This window comes from Buteo buteo, chromosome 12, assembly GCF_964188355.1.
Source record: "Buteo buteo chromosome 12, bButBut1.hap1.1, whole genome shotgun sequence".
Lineage (NCBI taxonomy): Eukaryota > Metazoa > Chordata > Aves > Accipitriformes > Accipitridae > Buteo > Buteo buteo.
The window spans coordinates 13,107,832-13,127,988 of record NC_134182.1 but is presented as its reverse complement, the minus strand read 5'-3'; the positions used below and the strand labels follow the sequence as shown (position 1 = coordinate 13,127,988).

The following is a 20,157-nucleotide window of genomic DNA, read 5'->3' as shown; positions in this document are numbered from 1 at the left end:
TCTGTCATGCATAGGTTCAAGGTCCTTTATGATGTTCTCATCTTTATTTGTGGGATTTTTTTCTTCTTCTTCCTCTGAAAATCTGCCCTTGCCTTTACTGCCCACTGCTCAGGTAAAGTGGAGTAATGAGATGTCTTCCGCATGGTCTGGGCTTTTGGTACCTCCTAGGGAATGCTAAAGACAAGCTGGAAGTATCTGTAGGATGTGATTGGATTAGCTTCTGCCAGTTAGGCCATACTGGAAAGTCTGATGTACTTCAAACACTTACTGGATAGAAACAAAATGTAGTCTGTGGAGCAGGGAGGGAACCTCTCTCTTCCATTCTGCTATAGGGGAGTGTGCCAGCCACAAGGATACAGAAAATCCTGGGATTTTTATTTCATGACTCTCTAACTGAGCCATGGAGCAGCTTCCAAAGAAGGCAGAGAGCTGAGCCCAGCATCGGGGGCAGCTCCAGTGCAAGCCTACAGCAGAAGCTTCCCAGGGCAAAGCATGTTTCCTTTTGGGAATCTAGTCCAAGGTAATTATTACCCCAGCAAATGCAATAGGCATTGCTGCTCCAACATGGTGTGCAGGCGCTACTATGAGCTTGGCCATAACAAAGTAAAAAAACAAACAGGAAAACCCACTGCATACCCAGATACTCCATCTTAAAATGCTGAGTCTTCAGCATGAAAAATAAGGGTGCGTTTGGGGTTTTTTTGTCCTGCTTACACTTTGCACTTTCTGTATCTTCACGCTGTCTACAGTGTTACATAAAATATCCATGATTTCAGTTCAGTGCAGGCACAGTAGTATATAAACCAACTGTAAAGGTCTGCCTACAGTAACCTTCCTGTACTTCTGTTACAATAGTGAGTGCTGACCCATCAGTTCTCTTGAAACTGAGACTGTGGCAGTGCTGTACTTCACCAAGGACACACACTTTATGAGCGTTTTAGTCACTAAAGTTAATTACATCGAGACCCTGTATTACATGTAGTGCTTTGCCAAATTTGTACTGGTTTTAAAAGATGACACAAATTAATTCCATGACAATTTATAGATGATTCAAAATTAATGTATAGTCTGATTAGATCTCTGTTAATCAAAGATAGTGGTTATTTTGTTAGAAAATGTTAACATTTACTCAACACTTCTTACAGAGTGTTTCTACCATCATGTGAGTTCTGCAGGAGTAATTTAATTAATAATTCAATTCAGCTTTATGTACTGCTGCCTTCATTAAAGTTGGCTACTGACAGCACTTGTATTTAATGTTCTGTTAAGCTTGATTGAGATACAAGATTAAGTCCACTTATATCTCCAAGAGGGAAGACAATAAATTTTTTCTGCATTAGTAGGATTACAGCTATAATTAAGCTGCTGGTCAACCTCTATCAAGCCTACAACTCTTCACTGTAGAGTAACTTAAGTCTTCAGTGTGAAACAAAATTGGCATAATTAGCTCTCAAAGGCGGCTTGAAAGACTGGACCCATTTTTACCAGGTAAAGGCCACCCTAGTTAGCAGTAACCACAATTTACAAACTGATCATTTTTGGGGGTGCCTTTTGCCAAATGACCTTCGGCATCCATTCTGCATGTACAGGATGCATGTGTGCACCAAAAGCACAAGACAAGTTGAGCTAACTAGTGTCCCTGCTGAGGCACACTCAGGAGCAGTGGGGGAAATTTATGTTGACATAAGAGCTTTGTTTGCTTTTACTTGTAAGACTAAGAATAACCACCTAAGATTTGAAAAAAAAAATAAAAATTGTTATTGAATCTTTTGTCCTGTTTTCTTTTCTAAAAACAAGTATTCTTTAACAAGAGAACTGGTATGTTTTACTCTCATAACATACTTAATTAAGACTGTTTGTTGTCTAATGTAGCGTATAGTGCCCATTCTTTGCCCATTTTCTAACTGGACTGTTAGATCAGTATTAATGAGTTGAGGAAGCCTCTTATGGCTTCTTTTTTAGTGAGGAGTTCGTTTTTTCAAATCTGTGAGATTGCTTCTTGCTTCCCATCTTTTCTCTGTCACTGTTTCCCTAGTTCAGCTCAGTCTACCTCTGACATTTCTTCCTTCTTACTGGAGATTCACTCAATCACTTTAACCCTTTGAGCTTTATTTTTTCAGTCTTTGTCTAGAGTGATGCCAACACATTTGAGTCGCCGTTCTGCTTCTGTCCTTCTTTGTACTTTCATTTATTGTGTTTTGTGGCCTCCAATAGCAAATCAAAATGGAGACATGCCACAGCCTCTCAAGTATTCTGCCCAACAATTATAACATCTGTTGCAGTTTGGGTTAGGATTTAAAACAAATTAAGCTACATCACTCTCTAAAGAATAAAAAATAATTTGTTATTCTAAAGCCATAGAAGATAACAGAGGCTTCAGCAAAAGGGAAGGGAGAGATGTTAGTAAATTGGTAATGACCTTGGTCCATCTGCCAGGGTAATTTTCCTGCCTTAGTAATTGAAATTTATTCAAATGCAATTTAAAGGTCATCAAGGATGCAAGTAAAAGACTTAAGCAGAGTTTCTGATCAAAACATTAAGTATTGTGTTTGACTTTTTCTTTTATGAACAGCTGAAGGATTCTGCCAAATGGTAAATTTCTCTTATTTAATCAGGCTTCTTTGTTATGACAAACTTTGACTGCAGCTGAGCTCTTCAGTCCAGTCCTCACTGAAACTCTAAAGGACAGAGGAAGGTCTTTTATCCATAGTAATCTTGCAGTTCTGCAGTAAAGTGAACACGGAGACAAATCCCAATGCAAAATAATTATTCAAAGGAGAAACAGAGGGTCATCTGAGCAGCCTTGGCCCATGTGATGAATACACTGTGAGCAGACATGAAGTATGCTAATACTTGTGTCAGAAAATTTGATCCAAAAAGCAGAACTTTCAAAATCTATACTGGGTTGTGCCAGTATCCATTCAAAAGATTCTTTGAAATAAATGAGGCGATATATGGTGGCTGGACAACCAGACTGTACATTTAAAATTTCCAAACAGAGTAAAGAACCGATAAAATAAATGAATACTTTTCTCTTTAAATATCCATTTTCCTGTGCAAAACTCAGCTGCATTCAGTGACCATGCATAAATTTTTGAGAAGCCCTTCCATTTCATCCAGAATATGTAGTTCAGCATGTAGAACCAGTAGAAGATCCAACTGAAAATAAAGGAGGAGGCAAGAAGATGAACCCTCTAGCCCTCCCTATTAGATATCCTAATTATTGCCAAAGAAATTGGCATTAATCTCCTTGTCAAGATCAGGAGTGATACTGCCTTCAGAACAAAAATAGCCTATTTCAGCAGGGTGAGCCATATTCCCTGTCTTCCCCTGCCTCCCAAACATGGCATCTTTTGGATCTTTTCTAACTAGTCGGTGTAAATGATGGACACCTTGACATCTTCATTTGGCAACATGCCTTCACCAACATACCAAGGGTTGACAGCCTCTAGCTTTGGCAATCCTAACTAAAATGAAGCCACTCCCAGTCCAATTAACCCCATTCACATTTTTACTGCAACCCCTACAAAATCACAGCTACCTTTCTTGGTAGCTTGTTTTCTATGGCTATCTTTCCTTCTGCCATCTTACCATACCCATCTAAATGGATCAGATCTAATAAGTATTTTGTTTACTTCAGGCTTTAAAATCTACCATTTTCACATTTCTTATGCCATGCTAAAAGTATTAGTTGCATAGCCCAATTACCATTGGGTCATTTATTGACCGTAACAGTGACATGAGGAATGACACTAACAGAGAAACGGGATCTTTGATCTATCACCTGTAGAGCTGTTCCTCATGCCTTGTTCTTCCCAGCGCACCCTCCGTCCCACGCCAAGGCACTGCGTGCCCACGTGGCCGGGCTTTGTGCTGCTCAGGCAGCCCAGTGCTCCATCCCGCTCCAACATCCGCTTCACCTGTGCCCAGCCAGCCCTCTGCACCCACCGTGCTCTCTTCCTCCGGTGGGTTACTTCTCCACCTTGGTGTTTTAGTTTAAAAATGGGGATATGAGGAAGTGTTGTTTTGGCATGTAGAGATTGTAAACAAAGATGTTTGATCGTGGTCTGGGCCTGCTTGAGGTGTGGCACTCATTAATTAGCCCCAGATTATATTTAACACAACTGATCTGTGTGGTCACACCATTGCGCATGAGCTGTGATCTTTGAAATAAAACAAGTCAGATCCAGCTCCGTTATATTGGATCCTCTGAGCTGATGTTATGGTGCCTAGATTAATTCATTATTCTGGTTGTGTGGCTGATCCTGTAAAGGCAGAATGCACCACACATGCCATGGAGAGATTTGCAGAGGTGATTGTTTAGCAGGGACTGTACATATGGAAATTTGTTCTCATTTCTTCCTTTGTGCTATCCCATTTACAAATGGAAATGACTGCTTCATAGCCAGTTCTCGTTCTATTTCTCTCCCATGAGATGTGAAATTAGGACTAGGAGAAATCCCACCGTGGCTGGGGCTGAAGCCTAGTCTCTGCCATCGAAGCTGCTCCGCCAGGAAGGGGGAGCGGGGAGGCAGCAAGGCTGGCAGGACCCTGCCCTTGCCCGCGTGCCTCAGCAAGGCAGACACCCCGCTGGCGTCAGCCAGGGTCGGCCAAGGGGCCAGCCAGGGCTGGGCAAGGCGGTGGTGACAAGGCAGGGCCGAGGTGGAGCTGGCAATTCAAGTCACAATCGGGTACAGCGTGCGTACAGTATATGCGTACACACTACACTTTTATACAGTTAAATACAGGGGCAATGTGGAGGCCCCTGCTAAGTCTGGTCAGGGCAACGAGAGCCTGCTGGTGCCCTCGTGTCCCTGACATCCACGTAGGGCCCAGCCATCTTCTGGTGAGGGAGTAGAGCAAATCCATGCCTCGCTGCCCTCAGGGATAATGCTGTGTTGCTTAACCTGGGGTTGTACAGCTGGCTTCAGTTACTCTGTTCCTGCTTTACATCAACAGCAAAGAGGATCAAGGCTGCGAATCACTGAAGTGTCACTTCATTGCACACCTGGGCAAGGAGACAAGAAACTAGTTGAACGCTACAGGGTTAATGTATATAAAGGGGTCACTAGTTGCCTCCAGAGAGGTGCATGTGTCTGTTGTTTTGAGCAAGATACATAGATTAGCGCTACCATCAGTCTTGTTAAAGGTTTGCAGCATTGCTTTTATTACACTGAATAGCAGAGCACAGGTGGGACAGAGGGTATAACAGCCATGTATCAGATCGTGCTCCTTGCTAATCTTAGTGGGCCAGGGAAGCACATGGAAAGATTATATCTCATTGCACTAAGCTGTACTTTGTTATAAGTAAGACAATTTAAATATAGGCACTAACTTTCTGGCAAGGCATAGTAATACTGTTTTACTTGGTTATAGCTTGATATAATGTAAAGGAGGTGGTGTTTGTGGGTGTTTATTTCTTCTAGAAAAGCGAATATGCTGTTAAAGATATTTAAGATATTTTTTTAAAAAATGGGGTTTGGTTTTGTTTTGTTTTGGTTTTTTTTAAATATTTTTTGCAGTCTCAGGCTTGTTCCCATATATGCTTTGCTCCACCAGTGCAGCCATCTTACCTGAAAGGAACACTCTGAGTGATCCCATTCAGCAGCTGTTCAGGAAGCTTTCTTAAAACAGGAAAGCAAGGAGAGCAGCTAGGCTATTTTAACAACATTTAAATCTTTCCATGTGCGTTCCTTTGAGCCAGCTACAAGGCAAAGAAGTGTTGTTACTCTCAGTGTGCGGATGAAGGGGCTTGGGCTGACAGAATCATTTTCATCTCGGTTACCACACTGGTAGGTAACTCACTCAGATTTGCGCTGATCAAACTTCCTCCTCTCGGGTGGCTCCTTAATGGCCTGAGACCAGATCCCAGGAAAGCAGAGCAGGTACTTGGCAATGCTGGCAGATTTTGCGAGTTGATGTAGCTGCTTGGGTATTTCTAATCCATGTTTTCTGATGTAGGTGATAAATGGTTTGCTAGCTTTTGCTTCAGATGAGCTCCACGCTTCCACAGCTTCCGTAGGTAGACCTGTATTTTCAGGTACTCTCTGGGCTCTGTGTTGCAGAGAGTGCACTTCCATTTCACACAGAAAGCAGGGAATAAGGTATTGCTTCCCAAAACTCAGTAGATGTACTTGTGAAATCCAGAATGTGTTTTCTGAGAATATACAAGCAAATTTTCTAATTTTGACCTTGAGGTGAATTAAATATTAATCTCTTTCAAGGAATTTTAAGTTTGGGTTTTTTTTAATTTGTTTCAAATGGTCTTGATGGTGGACTCATACAGGGTCTTTTTTTTCCCCCAAGTTAAAACAAATTTAATCTTTCCCGCAAACTATCTGTAATTGAACTATTTTACTGATAATTTTTGTATTTAGTTGCTATAATTATATGGGCTGCAGCAGCGTCAGGTCAGCTTGTGCCGGTGAGAAGTAAAACAATTTTTTTGTCAAAAACTGGTAAACCAAGGTCAAACCCTGTACGGCCCTTTTCCTCCAGATAACTTGCATGCAACAATTACATTTCACGTGATATGCCACCAGTGTGATGGAGATTGTTCATTGTCAATGTTTTCTGTTGGCTGATCACCACCTTCAGGTGTCACTGTCCTTCCGGGGCTGCCTGCCTTAACTCCACATCAGCCCTTTTCTTTGCCCTTTGCCCACGCTGTGAAAACAAGACACAAGCAGAAGGGGAGTAAGTTCATAGAACCTGAGACCAGCAGCGTTAAAGATGTCTTAGTCCTGAATTGATTGCTACGGCTCAGTAAGCGACTGCAAGATTGTCTCGTTACCTTATCTATGCACTTCCATCCCTCAAGATGTTTGGATTTCTGTTAAGTGAGAACTCGGTTCGATGGCCTCAGTTGTAGTGCTAGCTTTACACTGATACAGCAATTATGCCAAATGCAGTTTCCTGTAAATTACTTATGTGCTCTCAGTCCTTCTCTTACTGCATTAAGCCCTAACAGGTAATATAATTTTCATTACACAGAGCATTTCAGGTAGGAGAGCTCTGTGATAAGAAGTTGCAGTTTGTTTATTGCTAGTGTAGCTGGTTGTAAATAGTTGTTAATAATTTGTTACACTGCTTTTTTTCTTGCTCTTAATGCTGTGAAGGGACAAAGCAGCACCATAGAATTGCTGCAACAGTCCGGGAACATAAGTGTTTTTGAGGATGACAAGGAAAAATTGTAGATTAAAAAGTGTGTTGCAGATAGGAAGGGGACTGTGAATAATTCATTCTTAAGTAATTCTTCATATTTAAAAATTAATTATTTTATGGTCATTTAAGCATCTCATATTCATGACCATTCCAGGGTACCTTAGCCAGAAATCAGGTTGGGGAAATAAATTATAATACTTCACCTTTTTACCCAAATGTTTGCTTTCTGGTGATTGATGATAGTTGTCTGAATCCCTGGTTTAAATCCTTTGCTTTTGAGAGTGTATAGCCTTGATTTCTCAAGAGCTCCCTAGCACTAAAAGCTTAGAGAAGGAGTTTTGTTGTATGCAGAAAGGCTGACATACAAACCTAAATCCAAGAACCCCTATTAGATTAATACAGAAATCTTCCTGAAATTCAAGCTCTGGTAGAGGGGAGGTTAATTCACCCTTCTGCTCAGCATGGCTTTCTATAATATAACATGGGTATCTCTCTGCTCAATAAGAGACAGATGCTCACCTCAGGATCCTGCCAGGCAGCAGCAGTGTTCCCAGTTCTGCCTTTGGGATGTTCGTGTTCTTCTGGGGAGTTAGCTGTTTATTCTGCTGTTTCATCTTGCAATTGTAATGAAAGGAGGCTCCTGGCTCTGATGTTTTGATTGGCATCTGTAATGGTCTCAGCAAATAATTACAAGTGGGAAATGCCCTAAAATCTTTGCAAGTGTTATCTTTCCATAATTGTTCATACCATATTTAAAGAGGTTGTGCTGGAAATACCTGAGTAGACATTTAATGATAAGGCTAGTGCTGTCCTCATGCGTGCCAAGCTAGATATATTACTCTGAAATGTTTTCTTTGCGTAACAATTTGAAGAGGTAACTCTTTTGCCTTGCTTCTGGGTGAAGATGCATCTTTATTTACAATAATGCTTTTGAAAGCTTTTGTTTCTGTTCTAAAAACAAATGAACAAACATTGAGATGTCATAGTTTGTGGGCTTTGATTTCACATTAGCTGTGTGTAGCTCTCAGCTGAAGACCTGGGAGGAGAAGGAAGGTTGCTTCTGATTTACAGATTCACTCCTCCTTAATCTGAAAACTAAAGCTAGCTGTTTGGTTTTCTTCTCCTTTCCTATTAGCAGTTGTGGCAGAAAGATTCTGCCAGGTAGTTTTAAGCAGTCTTTCTTACTGTTAATTCAAATTCAGCAGTAGCACGAATATGGTTCTTTTGATTTTAGTTGAATTACTCCAGAGTCAACTTGATATGCATGAGACCAGGATTACTGCCTAAAATCTCAGGTTTCTTTCCACTGACTAGATCTGCTGGAAAAACTTGGGTAAAGGGTGAAGCTTTATTTTAAAACATGAAGCAGAAGGCATAACTCTTATGATTCTTCTGTGCTTTATACAACGTTTAGAAGCAAAAATACTTAAGGTAGAATTATGGTCAGATAATATCACACACACACCCCACACACCCCCAAGAAATATAGAGTGAAGTTACCAGCATCATCCTGCTCACATCATGTGACACATACAGGGAAATAATGCTTCTGATCTACATTGTACAGCATCTGGAGAGCTGCTAGTATGATGGTTAGGTAGCATTAAATGAGATTCTGGCTCCAAAGACAAAATGGAGAATCCATGCAGGCAGGCCTGTCCTGTATGGATACCTGCATCCACAGAGCACTTGCTTACTGGCATTTGTAAATAACACAGCAGGTTGGGTTTTTTTTTTCTTTCATGTACATATGTAATGCCATGCAAATAGTTTTGGCATCATTATTGAATTGTGTCAAGGGGTGCTTTATAAAAGCTCTAGGATGGGCCTATCTTTTGAGCTCTACCTATGAAATTGTTTATTTGCAGCTTATCTAATTAATAGGAAAAAGTATGTTCGGTATCCTTAGCCCTGACATAGGTTGAATTGATTTCTTGTTGTTTAAGAAAGTCCTTGTCAGCATGCAACTTTCTTCAGTGCCAACAGGCATAAAAGTAAAATTATTTTAGCTATGGTAAAGTGTTGTTCCACACACAGTAAGAACACAGAAGAGCCACAACTTTTGTGACCTATGTCTGCAAAATAAATCCTGTTTGCATTATGAAAACACTGAGAGATTATGGCTTTCTGCTCTCAGTGCTGACCTGGGTGAGTTGCAGTCATCCTGTCTTGGAGATGATGGTCTTGGAGTGTTATCTATCCATTTTCAGTTTTTCTCAGCAGTGATAAGTACTCCTCAAAAAGCCACAGATGTAAGCATTCTCCAGGATGGTATAATTCAGAATTCATATAACTAGACTACTATGCTATACATTTGTTAATGTCTTTAACTGGAAACTACTTCAGGTCTTCTGAAGAGGAAGCTTTTGCAGTTACTGCCAGTGTACCTGGCTGAGGTTCAGGTCTAGACCTGGCAGCTAAGGATTTTGTCCTTTTCAGTCTTGTTTCCAGATGCTGCATGGGACAGCTTTTGAGTTATCCTTATAGTATTTCCCTGGTTTTCCTTTGAAATACCTCCTCTTGTACAGTAATACTTTTTCTGAATATTTAGACCTTACCCACACTTGAAGCTTAAGTATCTTCAACACCTGGAAGTCTACAGCAGTAAGTAAGGTCAGCCTGGAGTCTCCCAGGCTGCTTCCCCTTGGCTGAGCCACTGTGCTGCTCTGCTCCCAGGCTATGCCATGGATAGAAGGGAAAGATGTGGGAGCTGTTTGCTGGGGGCTGATAATGGGACGAGGTGGCATCTTGAATATACAGACCCTGTGAATCTGTGTGCTGCTTTACATGGGGTGGGAGGATGGAGATGCCCAGCTGGGACTTCAAGGGCTGTGCATTTGCTGGCAGAGTTTATTGCCTGTCCTTCACAATGCGTGCAGCATGGAGGCCAAAAGTAGCAGCAGAAAAACCCTGCTGTGGCTCAGGTTAAGGCTTTGCTTTCCATATGTATTCTTTTACAACTGAATTCATTATGCTCTATGTACTGCATCTTGCCTCACCATCCTTGCAGTTATCCCTGAATGAATGGCTGGAGGTGATTTGATATCCCTGGTTTGAGTGCTCCCATGTGACAGCCAAGCAGCCAGTTAAATGGAAGTTAAATTCTCTGCATCAGCTCTTTTATCCAGGCCTGTTTGTTAGCGGCAGCAGTTTATGTATCAGTAGCTGAACTGGAAGTATGCAAAAATAAGATGCTTATTAGTAAAAGCTTCTACACAAGGATACAGGCTGTTCACAGACAGTAATGCCTAAGTTAGCCATTAGTTTAGAAAATCACCACAGTTGAATTTAAGCACTTGAATAATACAAACTAGTAGCCTCTTCATTCTACATTTTAAACCCAGAAACTGGGAGCCTTAATTAGCCTTTAGGCTAAGATTTCAAGTATTAAAAATTCTGCTGGATTTGAAGAGTAGCAGCTACAGCAAGTAATGTGCACACTTGTATTTTTAAGGGCCTATCCTCAAATATGGATTATACAAAAAAAAAAAAAAATATTATCACCAATGCCAGATTAGGAAGAATTTAAATAGTTAGAAGACTGCTTTCCTGACCAAATCTTTTTCTACATCACTTCATGCACACAGAAAAAGTCTTGTAATAGCACTGCTCAAGAAAATACAGACTGGTGAGAAACTGCATTTCTAATCAAATTCTCTAGATGGTATAGAGCTTGCAGAGCAGTGGGAGGATAAAATGGGGAAAAATTCTTTAAATCAGCTTTAGATCACTGCCTACTCTCATCAGCTCAAGCAGAGTATACAGAGATCAGTGGAGGTGGGGCAGATGTGATTGGGATGGGATACAGCTGGGTGATTGAGATACATTAAATTTTCTGTCAATGTAATTGTGTTGCTGTACCTACAGCATAGCAAACAATGCAGATATGCAGCAGCCACACAAAAGGTGAATTACATGTCTTCATTTAATATTTTACATGATTCTTCTCTGCTTTTGGCCCTACTACATGATACTGCAGTAATTTTACTTTAATCGCAGAGAGGGTATAATTCAACATATACAAGAGCTTTTGCCAGCTTCCTACCAGCTTCCTACCAGCTCTGCTTGCATCTTCCCATCTCTAAATTTTGTTCTTGGGATGAGCTGTAAAACAAAAGTGCTTAGGGCAATGCTTTCAGCCACTAATAAACAACTCCAGAGCTTGCTAAGGGCGAGTCCAGCAATGTGAGGCAATGACAGAATTTTATTAGAAACTGAAGAAGTGGGCTAGAGAGAGAGAGAAATTTATATAGATATATATATAGAAAAGCATGAAAGCTAACTTTGCTGAATTCCAAATAGATCTAATACTTCCATAATTGCTTCTGTTTTGTTTTCTTTACAGCTGGGAATAGAGTTGTTTACTATTATAGGTTCCAGTTTCACAGGGATTTCTTAATGGTAAATGAATGGTAAAGTTACTTAAGCTAGAAAATTACTTCATCTAGAAAACAAAGGCTGTGCTTGGCTCTTTTTCTTCACATGATAATTGAAAATACTTGGTTTCCTCTCTGTGTTAGTTATGAGTAAGGGGAGGCAGATAGGAAGGAATTAGTATCTAGAGGCACTTTAAAGGAGTTTGTAGGAAACTCCTCTCTATAAAGGGTGATTTTGCTACTTACCATCTGAGTGCTGTATTTTGAAGGGTGTATTATAAGGACAAGAATATCCTTCAGAAATAACTTAAAACCAAGACTTGAAAATTATAATTTTTCATACTCTGGTTTAGTACCTTCAGAAGAGGAATAAACTCCAGGAGAAACAGAAGTCCTTTCCATTTCTCTTCACTGAAACACTGAGCTTGGTCTGTTGGAAGAACAACAGTATCTGTGGAAAGATAGTACAGTGAATGCTGGTTTTCTGTTCAGCAGTGCAAATACAGTGTATACTGCATAATGCAGTGTTACCCAGACCCAGCATTAAGTAGAGTTGTGTGTATCATGTCTGTGTGTACAGAGCAGCTGGAAAACTTGACACACAATGCATAGAGCAATTTTGTATAAAGCAATTAGATCACCTCTAATGTGCTTTGAAGTTATCCAGTCCCACATCTACATGCTGAATGCTAACACAGCTGAAAATATATAGGATTTCCTTTTCCAAATACCTAAAGAGTAATTAGGTATCAGACTGCACAGTGTTTGCAATACATGCTGTTGGACATACCCTGCTATAATGGTCAGCAGGGGTCCATCTGGAAGTGACAAACAAACCTGAAATTAAAATTTAAAAATCCAGAGTTTATCCTCTGCTTCAAATGTTGAGCTAGATAATAGGTTTCTTTCAACTGGTCTTTAGTTTTGAATGTGTTATTTTTCCTGAAAATGCAGCAATTTTACTGATCTTTTAAGGATGTTAGTAATTGTAGGCAAGAAAGGTCTTGGCCTCAAGTGCTGATTTGCTTTGGCTTTTTCTCCTGCTTGACAAATCGGTGCCTGTTCCTCCTCCTCCCCACTGTTGCACCTCCTTAATTCCACTTTACAGAGGCATTACTTCAGTGTCTTGTCACATGACCTTTTGTTTAAGGATAAATTTTCCTGAGTGCTAAGTCTTACAGCAACTTAGATACTGCCAAATCAAAGTCAGAGTAAGATGTACACTCCTGAAGTCAAGGTTTTCAAAGAGAGATGACTTTTTCTGACTTCTGTTGATTTAATTACTACTCTGCACTTGAAGACTTCTGAGGACTGTGTGGCCAAGTCACATCTGAAAGTAGCATTAAGGTCCCAAAGCTACTAAGGCAGTTTTGTAAGATGCAAAATGCAACTATGGTCCCTTTCTCTTGCATCTCACAGGTTGGAAGGAACAAAGGGCTGTTTCCGAGTGTTTTGATAACAATGTGAAACCTGGGTATGCCCAAAACATTGCTGGTGTGATTCTTTGTCATTACTGTAGGTGACTAGGAAATTTGAAAGAACTTCCTTATGGATACATGATTAAATGTTGGTTCAAATGATTTGAACTGAGGTAATGAGGACATAACTGGTCTTTTGAGGGCTGTGATCCAGGCTGTTATGTCTGAGTTGAAAGCTTAGTTTTACTTCACTCCCTTCAAAATCCAGAGTGTGCCAGAAACATGACCTTTGCAAAGTATCCAGAAGCGTTCTCGAAGAGGAGATAGGAGGTTCAAAGGAAGGAGTAACTCCAAAAGCTGTTCCTGTTGCAGCTAGTTTGTATTAATTCTGTCTCAACCATGTAATAAAAACAACTTTCCTATTCATTATGCTGAAAGCTGAGTACATAACGTATCAAAATGCGGTTTTAAACCGGCAAGACTACTGGACAGTAGATCAGCTGTGTGCAACAGAGTGTTGCCTCATGCCTGGTTGGGACTGGAGACTTCTTTGGAATGAGATTGTGTGATAGATGGATAAAGCACTGATGTCACCTTGCCACAGAATTTGCAGTGCTCTTCACAAAGGAGTTTGTGTTTGATTTTTGTGGAGCAGCTTACCTGTATAAGCAGAGAATTTGGTCATGATTCAATTAATGTTTCTCACCCAGCGTTCCTTTTCTAAAAGGGAAGTCCAGCTGTCTTAAAAGAAATTTGTGCAGATAAAGTTCATAAGTATTGCTGAATTTGCAAACAGCATATGAATTTGTTCTTGGATTTACAAATGAATAGTTAATGAATACTAGTTCATCTTTCCATAAAAAAAGATAGGAAAATGAGTTGTCTTGTGAAACTTGGCCTTCAAGCCTAAAATCAAATTACTGAAGACAGTCAAGAAATTGTAAGATTTAAGGTGGTATGTGACATGTTTTTGAATAGGCAAAATTAACTCAGTCATTTCCCAACAGCTTAGTGCTTGATTTGACCCCAGTAACATTTCTAAAAGTCCACTTTATGTATATGACTTTGTGGGGACATACCAATCTAGAATGCAGGCATGTACCCTTCCAAGCAGAGCTTGGAGAATGGTACAGCATAGGGGAGGATGCAGTGTTTTAGGGTGATAAGGTAAAGCTGGGGAGCCACCAGAAAGAAGAGCCCCTTGAATGATGTTTGAGAGTAGGAGCAGAACGGAAGTCAGCAAAAGGCCTGAGGGAAGACATAACTTATGCTGCTGGCTCAGGGCAAAAAGAGGAATTTCCTTGGAACTGCAGATCCAAGACCGTCAGTACTGTTTGGTTGTTTGGATTTACAAGGAGAAACTGTTTAAGCAAGGAAAAGGCTCCTGTGAACTTACCTTGCAAGAGAGCAGCTCCTGCTGCTGTTTGATTTTAGAGGTCACATACAAGGACAACACACAGGTCATTTACACACTAGGCAGAATTTGAACTTGCATCCTTGCTGGATTAGCATTGCTCGATGTGACCTTCCCTACAACATCACCTTCTGGAGACCAAGTTCTTCAGTCTTTTCAACAAGTTTATTTTATATCCAATCCTAAAATGGAAGAGATGAGTGAAAACAGTTTAAAGAGCCCCCGCTTGCTTCAGGCTGTCCTTGGGCTGCTTCTCAGATGTGGATGCACTTGTGCAAGTCTGCCTTGAGGGGACTGGAGTTGATCCGGGATTGCGTAGGAGCAGAACACGATGCCTTTGCCTTGCTCACTTACAGTGAAAGCACCACATGCATTTCCTCCTGCCCAGCAGCAGTGCACGTGGTCCCTGTATGGCCAGGAAGGGCCAGCAAGGCAGAGGTGCCCCCTCTTCCACCCCTCCTCAGAGCTGGCTACCTCCCACCTGTGCAGAAAGAAATGCTTTGGGATCTGTGCAGCTTCTCCTAGAATAGCTGCAACACAAATTTTTAAAAAGTCCCCTTTTCTTTCACCAATAGTGGGTCACTTAGTCTTCCCCCTTCCTTTTAATCTTAATGAGATCAGGAGGAGGTAATCTGCTGAATGCAACCCCTAACACCTATTACTGTATAGGAGACACTCCCTGTGTTCCAGGAGGATTACCACAAGCCTGATTACAGCAGCATGAGAGCTGCGTGAACCCAGGTTGTGGGCACCATGGAGGAATCTTATCATAAGTCTAAGGCATCTAGAAATGATTTCCAGTGCATACCTATGTATTCTGACAAGATCTCTTATACATTGGCTGGGGATAACGAGCAGGTCAGACTAAAGGCTACTGTTGGCACATTTTCTGTGTGCCAGAGCTTTAAAGTATTTAAAAATGTGAAATATATATTTAGCAAAGTTTCCAAAAGTGCCTCTTAAAAAAAAAAAAGGCGCAATTCTGGACTTAGTCTTTTTTTAACTTTCTGGCTCTGTCTGTATAAAGCAGTAAAGCAGCCACCACAATATTGCTGCCAGAAGAGGTATGTTTTTATTACATCTATTGACATACTTTCACATGCAATTTTATCAGAGACAAAGCACAGCTGGGCTTTAACTTGCTGTTGAAGATGAAACCCAATGTACAGTAGCCTAATTTCACTGAAAAAAAACCCAAGACTATTTTATTGTTAAAAATCCCTTTGGAGATACCTCAGCAATTCTGTTTTGTAGGACAAATAATTAAACAAAATGTATAATTTTGCTTTAGGGTGTTGTGAGGACAAGTGATTAATATTTGTAAATTACTCCATGAAAATCATTCCAGTTACAAGACTGTATGTGTTTCACCACTAAAGTCCAGAACAATTAGAGATTTGTGAAGCAAACACACAGCTATTCACAGGAGAGGGGGGCAGAAATAACTTTTTCTGAACCTGTTCCAGGGTGAAGTGTTACACGGCCCAGGTTCTCAGAGCACATGGAAGGGTCCCAGCACACGCAGTGCCCAAAAGTACAGGACCAAGCCTGAGGCCATCGGCCCTGCTGAGGGCAGGGCATTAAGCTAAGGCTCAGCTGGACATTAGCACAATTAAACAGCCTCCAGACTGGAATCAGCTTGAAGCCTGGACAAAAGCAGCCTGCAAAATACCTTGTAAACATACCTTCAGAAAGAGCTCTTCCTGAAGTATCGTGTTGTGGGGCGGTTACAGCTTCTTTCCACCCGTTCTCCAGGCCAATGGGGAATCTCATGTCTGCCAGCAGGTTCCTTCAGACCAGAGTTTTCCCCAAGAGGGAGCACTGAAGCTTTTCTGTCAGGAGCAGGTGCTGGTAGTTCAAGGACAGCATGCAGAAAACCAGTCATAAACATAACCAAAATTCTTCTGTCAACAATGGCAACAAAAAAGCTGCCCAAACCCCCTCAAACACCTTTCTCCCTCCCCCCTTCACCCAGACAAAGCACACTGAAAAACATTAGGGCCTAATGCTGAGGATTTCAACCTATAAATTTCATAAATTCTAAGGAGAGGAGGAGGATGGAGAAAGGGAACAGAGCTGCCAGGAAAGGTATCAAGAAAAGCAAAATCATTTACCTGATTATGGATTTTTCAAGTGATTTACAACTCCACTGGAAAGCAGTAGTCCTTTGGGCTTGTGACCTCCTGCTTACTGCTTTTAGCTGTTAAAAGTTCAAGCGAAAAGATGGTGACTTTCACTAAAAAGAATTTGAAATAATAACAAAACATGTCATTTCCCCAGCAAAAGTTTTGTATATTGGAGAAGTTAGTCTATTTAGTTAAAAAAAAGCATCTAGTGGGAATACATCAGGCAAATAGGGCTGTCTGTTTTGCACTGGCACAATGGTGTTCTGACCCCATTAGTTGATGTGGGGCTGTAGAGTGTGTACATCAATTTTTACACCCAGCTGCACGGTATCCAAAACAGCCTTAATCAGAGGTTTCCCGAGACTCTTTTTGCAGAACAGATAACTGGATTTGTTCTGATTTTTAATGACCTGCATTGTGGCTATGCATCCCTTTGAGCCTAGGAAGTGCCATAAGCCAGCTTAAAGCATCAGGGTTCTTTCGGGGATCTGCTTGATAGACAAACCCACTACAAAGGAGAGGATTGAAACAGACCTCTTTAATTGGCAAGTATCATTTGGAGGTGCAGAGCAGAAATAAACCTAGTCCAGTTCCCTGAAAATGGAAAAGACTGGGGCTGCAGGGGATGAGGCATCCCTGAAGCTTAGACAATCCAGATTTCCCCTTTCAAATTCTGTGGGTTGGCTCTTTCTTATGAGACTGAATTGCTAATAAAATTAATTAGAAGCATCATAAGTTGGTCATCCCAAGAGTTTTTCTACTTGAAGCAGTCATTAATTATTCTGACTAAGATTGTCTGTCTTTCTATTTATAGGCTGGCCGTGGGCTACACTGACTGTTCTCGGGTTCCTCTACTGCTATTCTCACGTTGGAATTGAATGGGAGCAAACGTATGCTGTGAATTAGGAATGACGCAAAACCAATGATTTTTAAGACAGGTTGATGGCTTTTCTACACTGGATATCCTATCTGCAGAAGGATGGGCTAGACCAAGTCTTTGGCCAGTGTGCTAAAACCAAAAGCTCATTTAATGGATTCTGGATTGTGAATGCAGGAATTGAACCAGAAACACTGATGGGCTGTGGCTGAGGGTGGGGAGAAATTATGGAAGCATTTTTAATTATGTTATTTTTGTAAAACAGTATCTCTGTGACTCTATGTACATTGCAAGCATCTCAGAATAGGTATTTTATATGTTGAAGATTGGTTTTATTTCTTCCAATGTTTTCCTGCCTATTTTGAGATATTGAACAAAAAAAATTCCTACCTTGCAGAATTCAAAAAGCCTGATCTCTCACAGCCTCTGTCCAGGGCCATACAGGGCTGTGCCCTGCACTTAAGGAAGGGCACGATGCTCATCAGTTCTTCTTGATTGCTTTCTGATACAAGTTAAAACATTTTTGCTACTCACTGACTGCAGTAGTTCAGCCTTAAGCTACTTTTCTACCTACTGTAGAAGTCTGCTTTTTCTCTTCAATGTCTTCATTTAAAACTTCACCTTTAAAACACTGGCCTTTTTTGGTAGTCTTAGGAATGGTTTTATTTGTTTCTTTAAAAACAGGGAGTAGGGAGGCAGGTCTTTTCTTAAGGAATAGCTTTTCTTTTTAATCAAATATGACCTTACAGCCCCTTGGGCTTCGAGTGGTCTCTGCTTTGTGTTAGAGATAAAGCTTATAATACTAATTTTATTATGGGGCAAATCCCACCTTCAAGGGAACTGTTCAGTCTGCCTCCTGCATTTTTTCTGTTATGAAGGGAGATAACCCAGGTCTGGCTGAATGGTAAATCTGTTCAGTTCACTTCATTCTCTGGTGTCCAGGCAATCAGCTCCTGCAATATTAGTCACCCTAGGGGTAGCATTTTAAGAACTTTAAAAAAAAAAACAGAATGGTCCAATACAGTGGCACCAAATTAGCCTGAGCTCCATGTCCTGTGCCCACAGCCAGACCTGTTACAGCAGCATCTTTGCCAAAAGACTAGGTTGCCCAGAGCTGGGAAGATCCTGCCTGCCTGCAAGCATCAGGGCTGTGGGAGTGGTTCAGCACATGCCATTTTCTGAGGGAAGGGGAGACCCTACTCCTGGCTGGCACAAGGGGTGTCTCCCAAGCTGTTATGTTTTAAACTGATATTGAAGAGCAGCCAGGAGACCTTCAGTCTTTCTATAAAGTTAGACATTCCCCCTAGGCCTGGCAAAAGGCCACCAGTCCTGGAGAGGGCTTCTTCCAAGAGCAGTCTCCTGTACCCAAAGAAGAAGGATGCCTGTCAAAACTTGTTCTGTGCCCCCTGGCAGCTATTCCAGCCTGTTGGGAGGCACAGTTAGCATCCTACCATCCATCACTCCTGCAGCTTCAGCCAAGTCTGATATAGCTTATCCCTTCAAAAAGAAATTCAGTCCCTGAGACAGGCTTCTGCTTAGTGCCTGCATTTCTGATGTCTCTGCTGCTCAGAACTATGGCAGCCGCCTTTTTCCCCTTCATTTATTCCTGAAGAAATAAGGGCAGAGGCTTCAGCTCTCTACCCATCCAGAGACAAAGCCCATCTCTTGCCTTTTCAAAGCAGAAGCTCCAGCCCTTTATGTTTAGGGAAAGATTCCCCCATCCCCTGTGAGAAAGCTGTGATTTCCCCTGGAAGTAATTTCTAGGAGATACCATGGACTGTTGAAAATAAGACTTACCTTGAATGCTGCCTGGCCAGAGACATGGCCCTCCTGATTGACTTACTATGATTGAAGGAATTCTCTCAGCCACAAAGTATGTTGCTCTCAGCCTCTGAATTTACTAAAAGGATCTGAGATTGGCCTTTCATTTTGGAGTAGAACTGAGCTAAGGGCAAGAACTTTCTCAAACTTAACTGCAGCGTTGTAATTAAGTGGAATTAGCATTGGAGCAAAAAGTCATGAGTCTGTTCTTCAGTCTTATCGATTACTGTTATTACATGAAACAAGGGGCTACTAAAGCGATTAGATTCCAATTTGTATGCATGCAAAACTTCCTACTCCAATATGGAAATGACCTTGAAGGTCATCTAGAGTATGCTTATTTCTGAACTAAAGTTGTTTTATAATTTTTTTCAGTGCTTTATACATCTTTCATAGTTTTGTATCCTTTTCTGTTTCTATAAATAAAGCTGCAACTGACTTTTGGCTTGAGAACTGCGTCTTAAGAGAACTACGGTTTGGTGCAAGAAAAATAGGTGCTCCACTTCTGCGAAGAAACACTACTATGCACCATAAGCCTGCAGGATGGGCACAATGCAGGCTGGTTATCCCTATTGTACACCGCGTAGAAAATGCATTCCCTAATGGTGTGAGTTTAAAAAGCAAATACACCTTTTGCAGATCAGTTAAGGTGAGACTTCAGCATGTGAAGCTTCTGAGAATGGTCACCAAGAGTAGTGTGCAAGTAAAATGCTGCTTCCCTTCAGACGCTTGCTATCCTGGTCCCGAGTCAGCAGTATGATGTGTGCTTGCACCATTTAAGAAATAGATACTATTTCCTATAGTTTAGATATTTATCATATGAGAAATAAATAGATTTGCTTCACTCTCAGTCTTTCCAGAGGTTCTTTGTCCTGCTACTTTGAAATACATGTCTCAAGAACAAGCCTACTCACAAAGTTTCTGCTCCATCCTGCTTATACAGCACCAGTAGGCAAGGCAT

At 41.1% G+C, this 20,157-nt stretch overlaps 1 protein-coding gene across 4 annotated transcripts in view; it reads left to right on the top strand.

The window, feature by feature from the left end:
- HHAT (hedgehog acyltransferase) overlaps nt 1–19,635 on the top strand; it is a 169,784-nt gene extending 150,149 nt beyond the window's left edge. For all 4 annotated transcript variants that reach the window (XM_075042753.1, XM_075042751.1, XM_075042750.1 and 1 more), the window contains one exon: nt 17,313–19,635. In XM_075042753.1, coding sequence (XP_074898854.1) covers nt 17,313–17,404 — 92 coding nt within the window. In that variant the 3' untranslated portion in view covers nt 17,405–19,635. The remainder of the gene's footprint in view (nt 1–17,312) is intronic.
- The last annotated feature ends 522 nt before the right edge of the window (nt 19,636–20,157 follow it).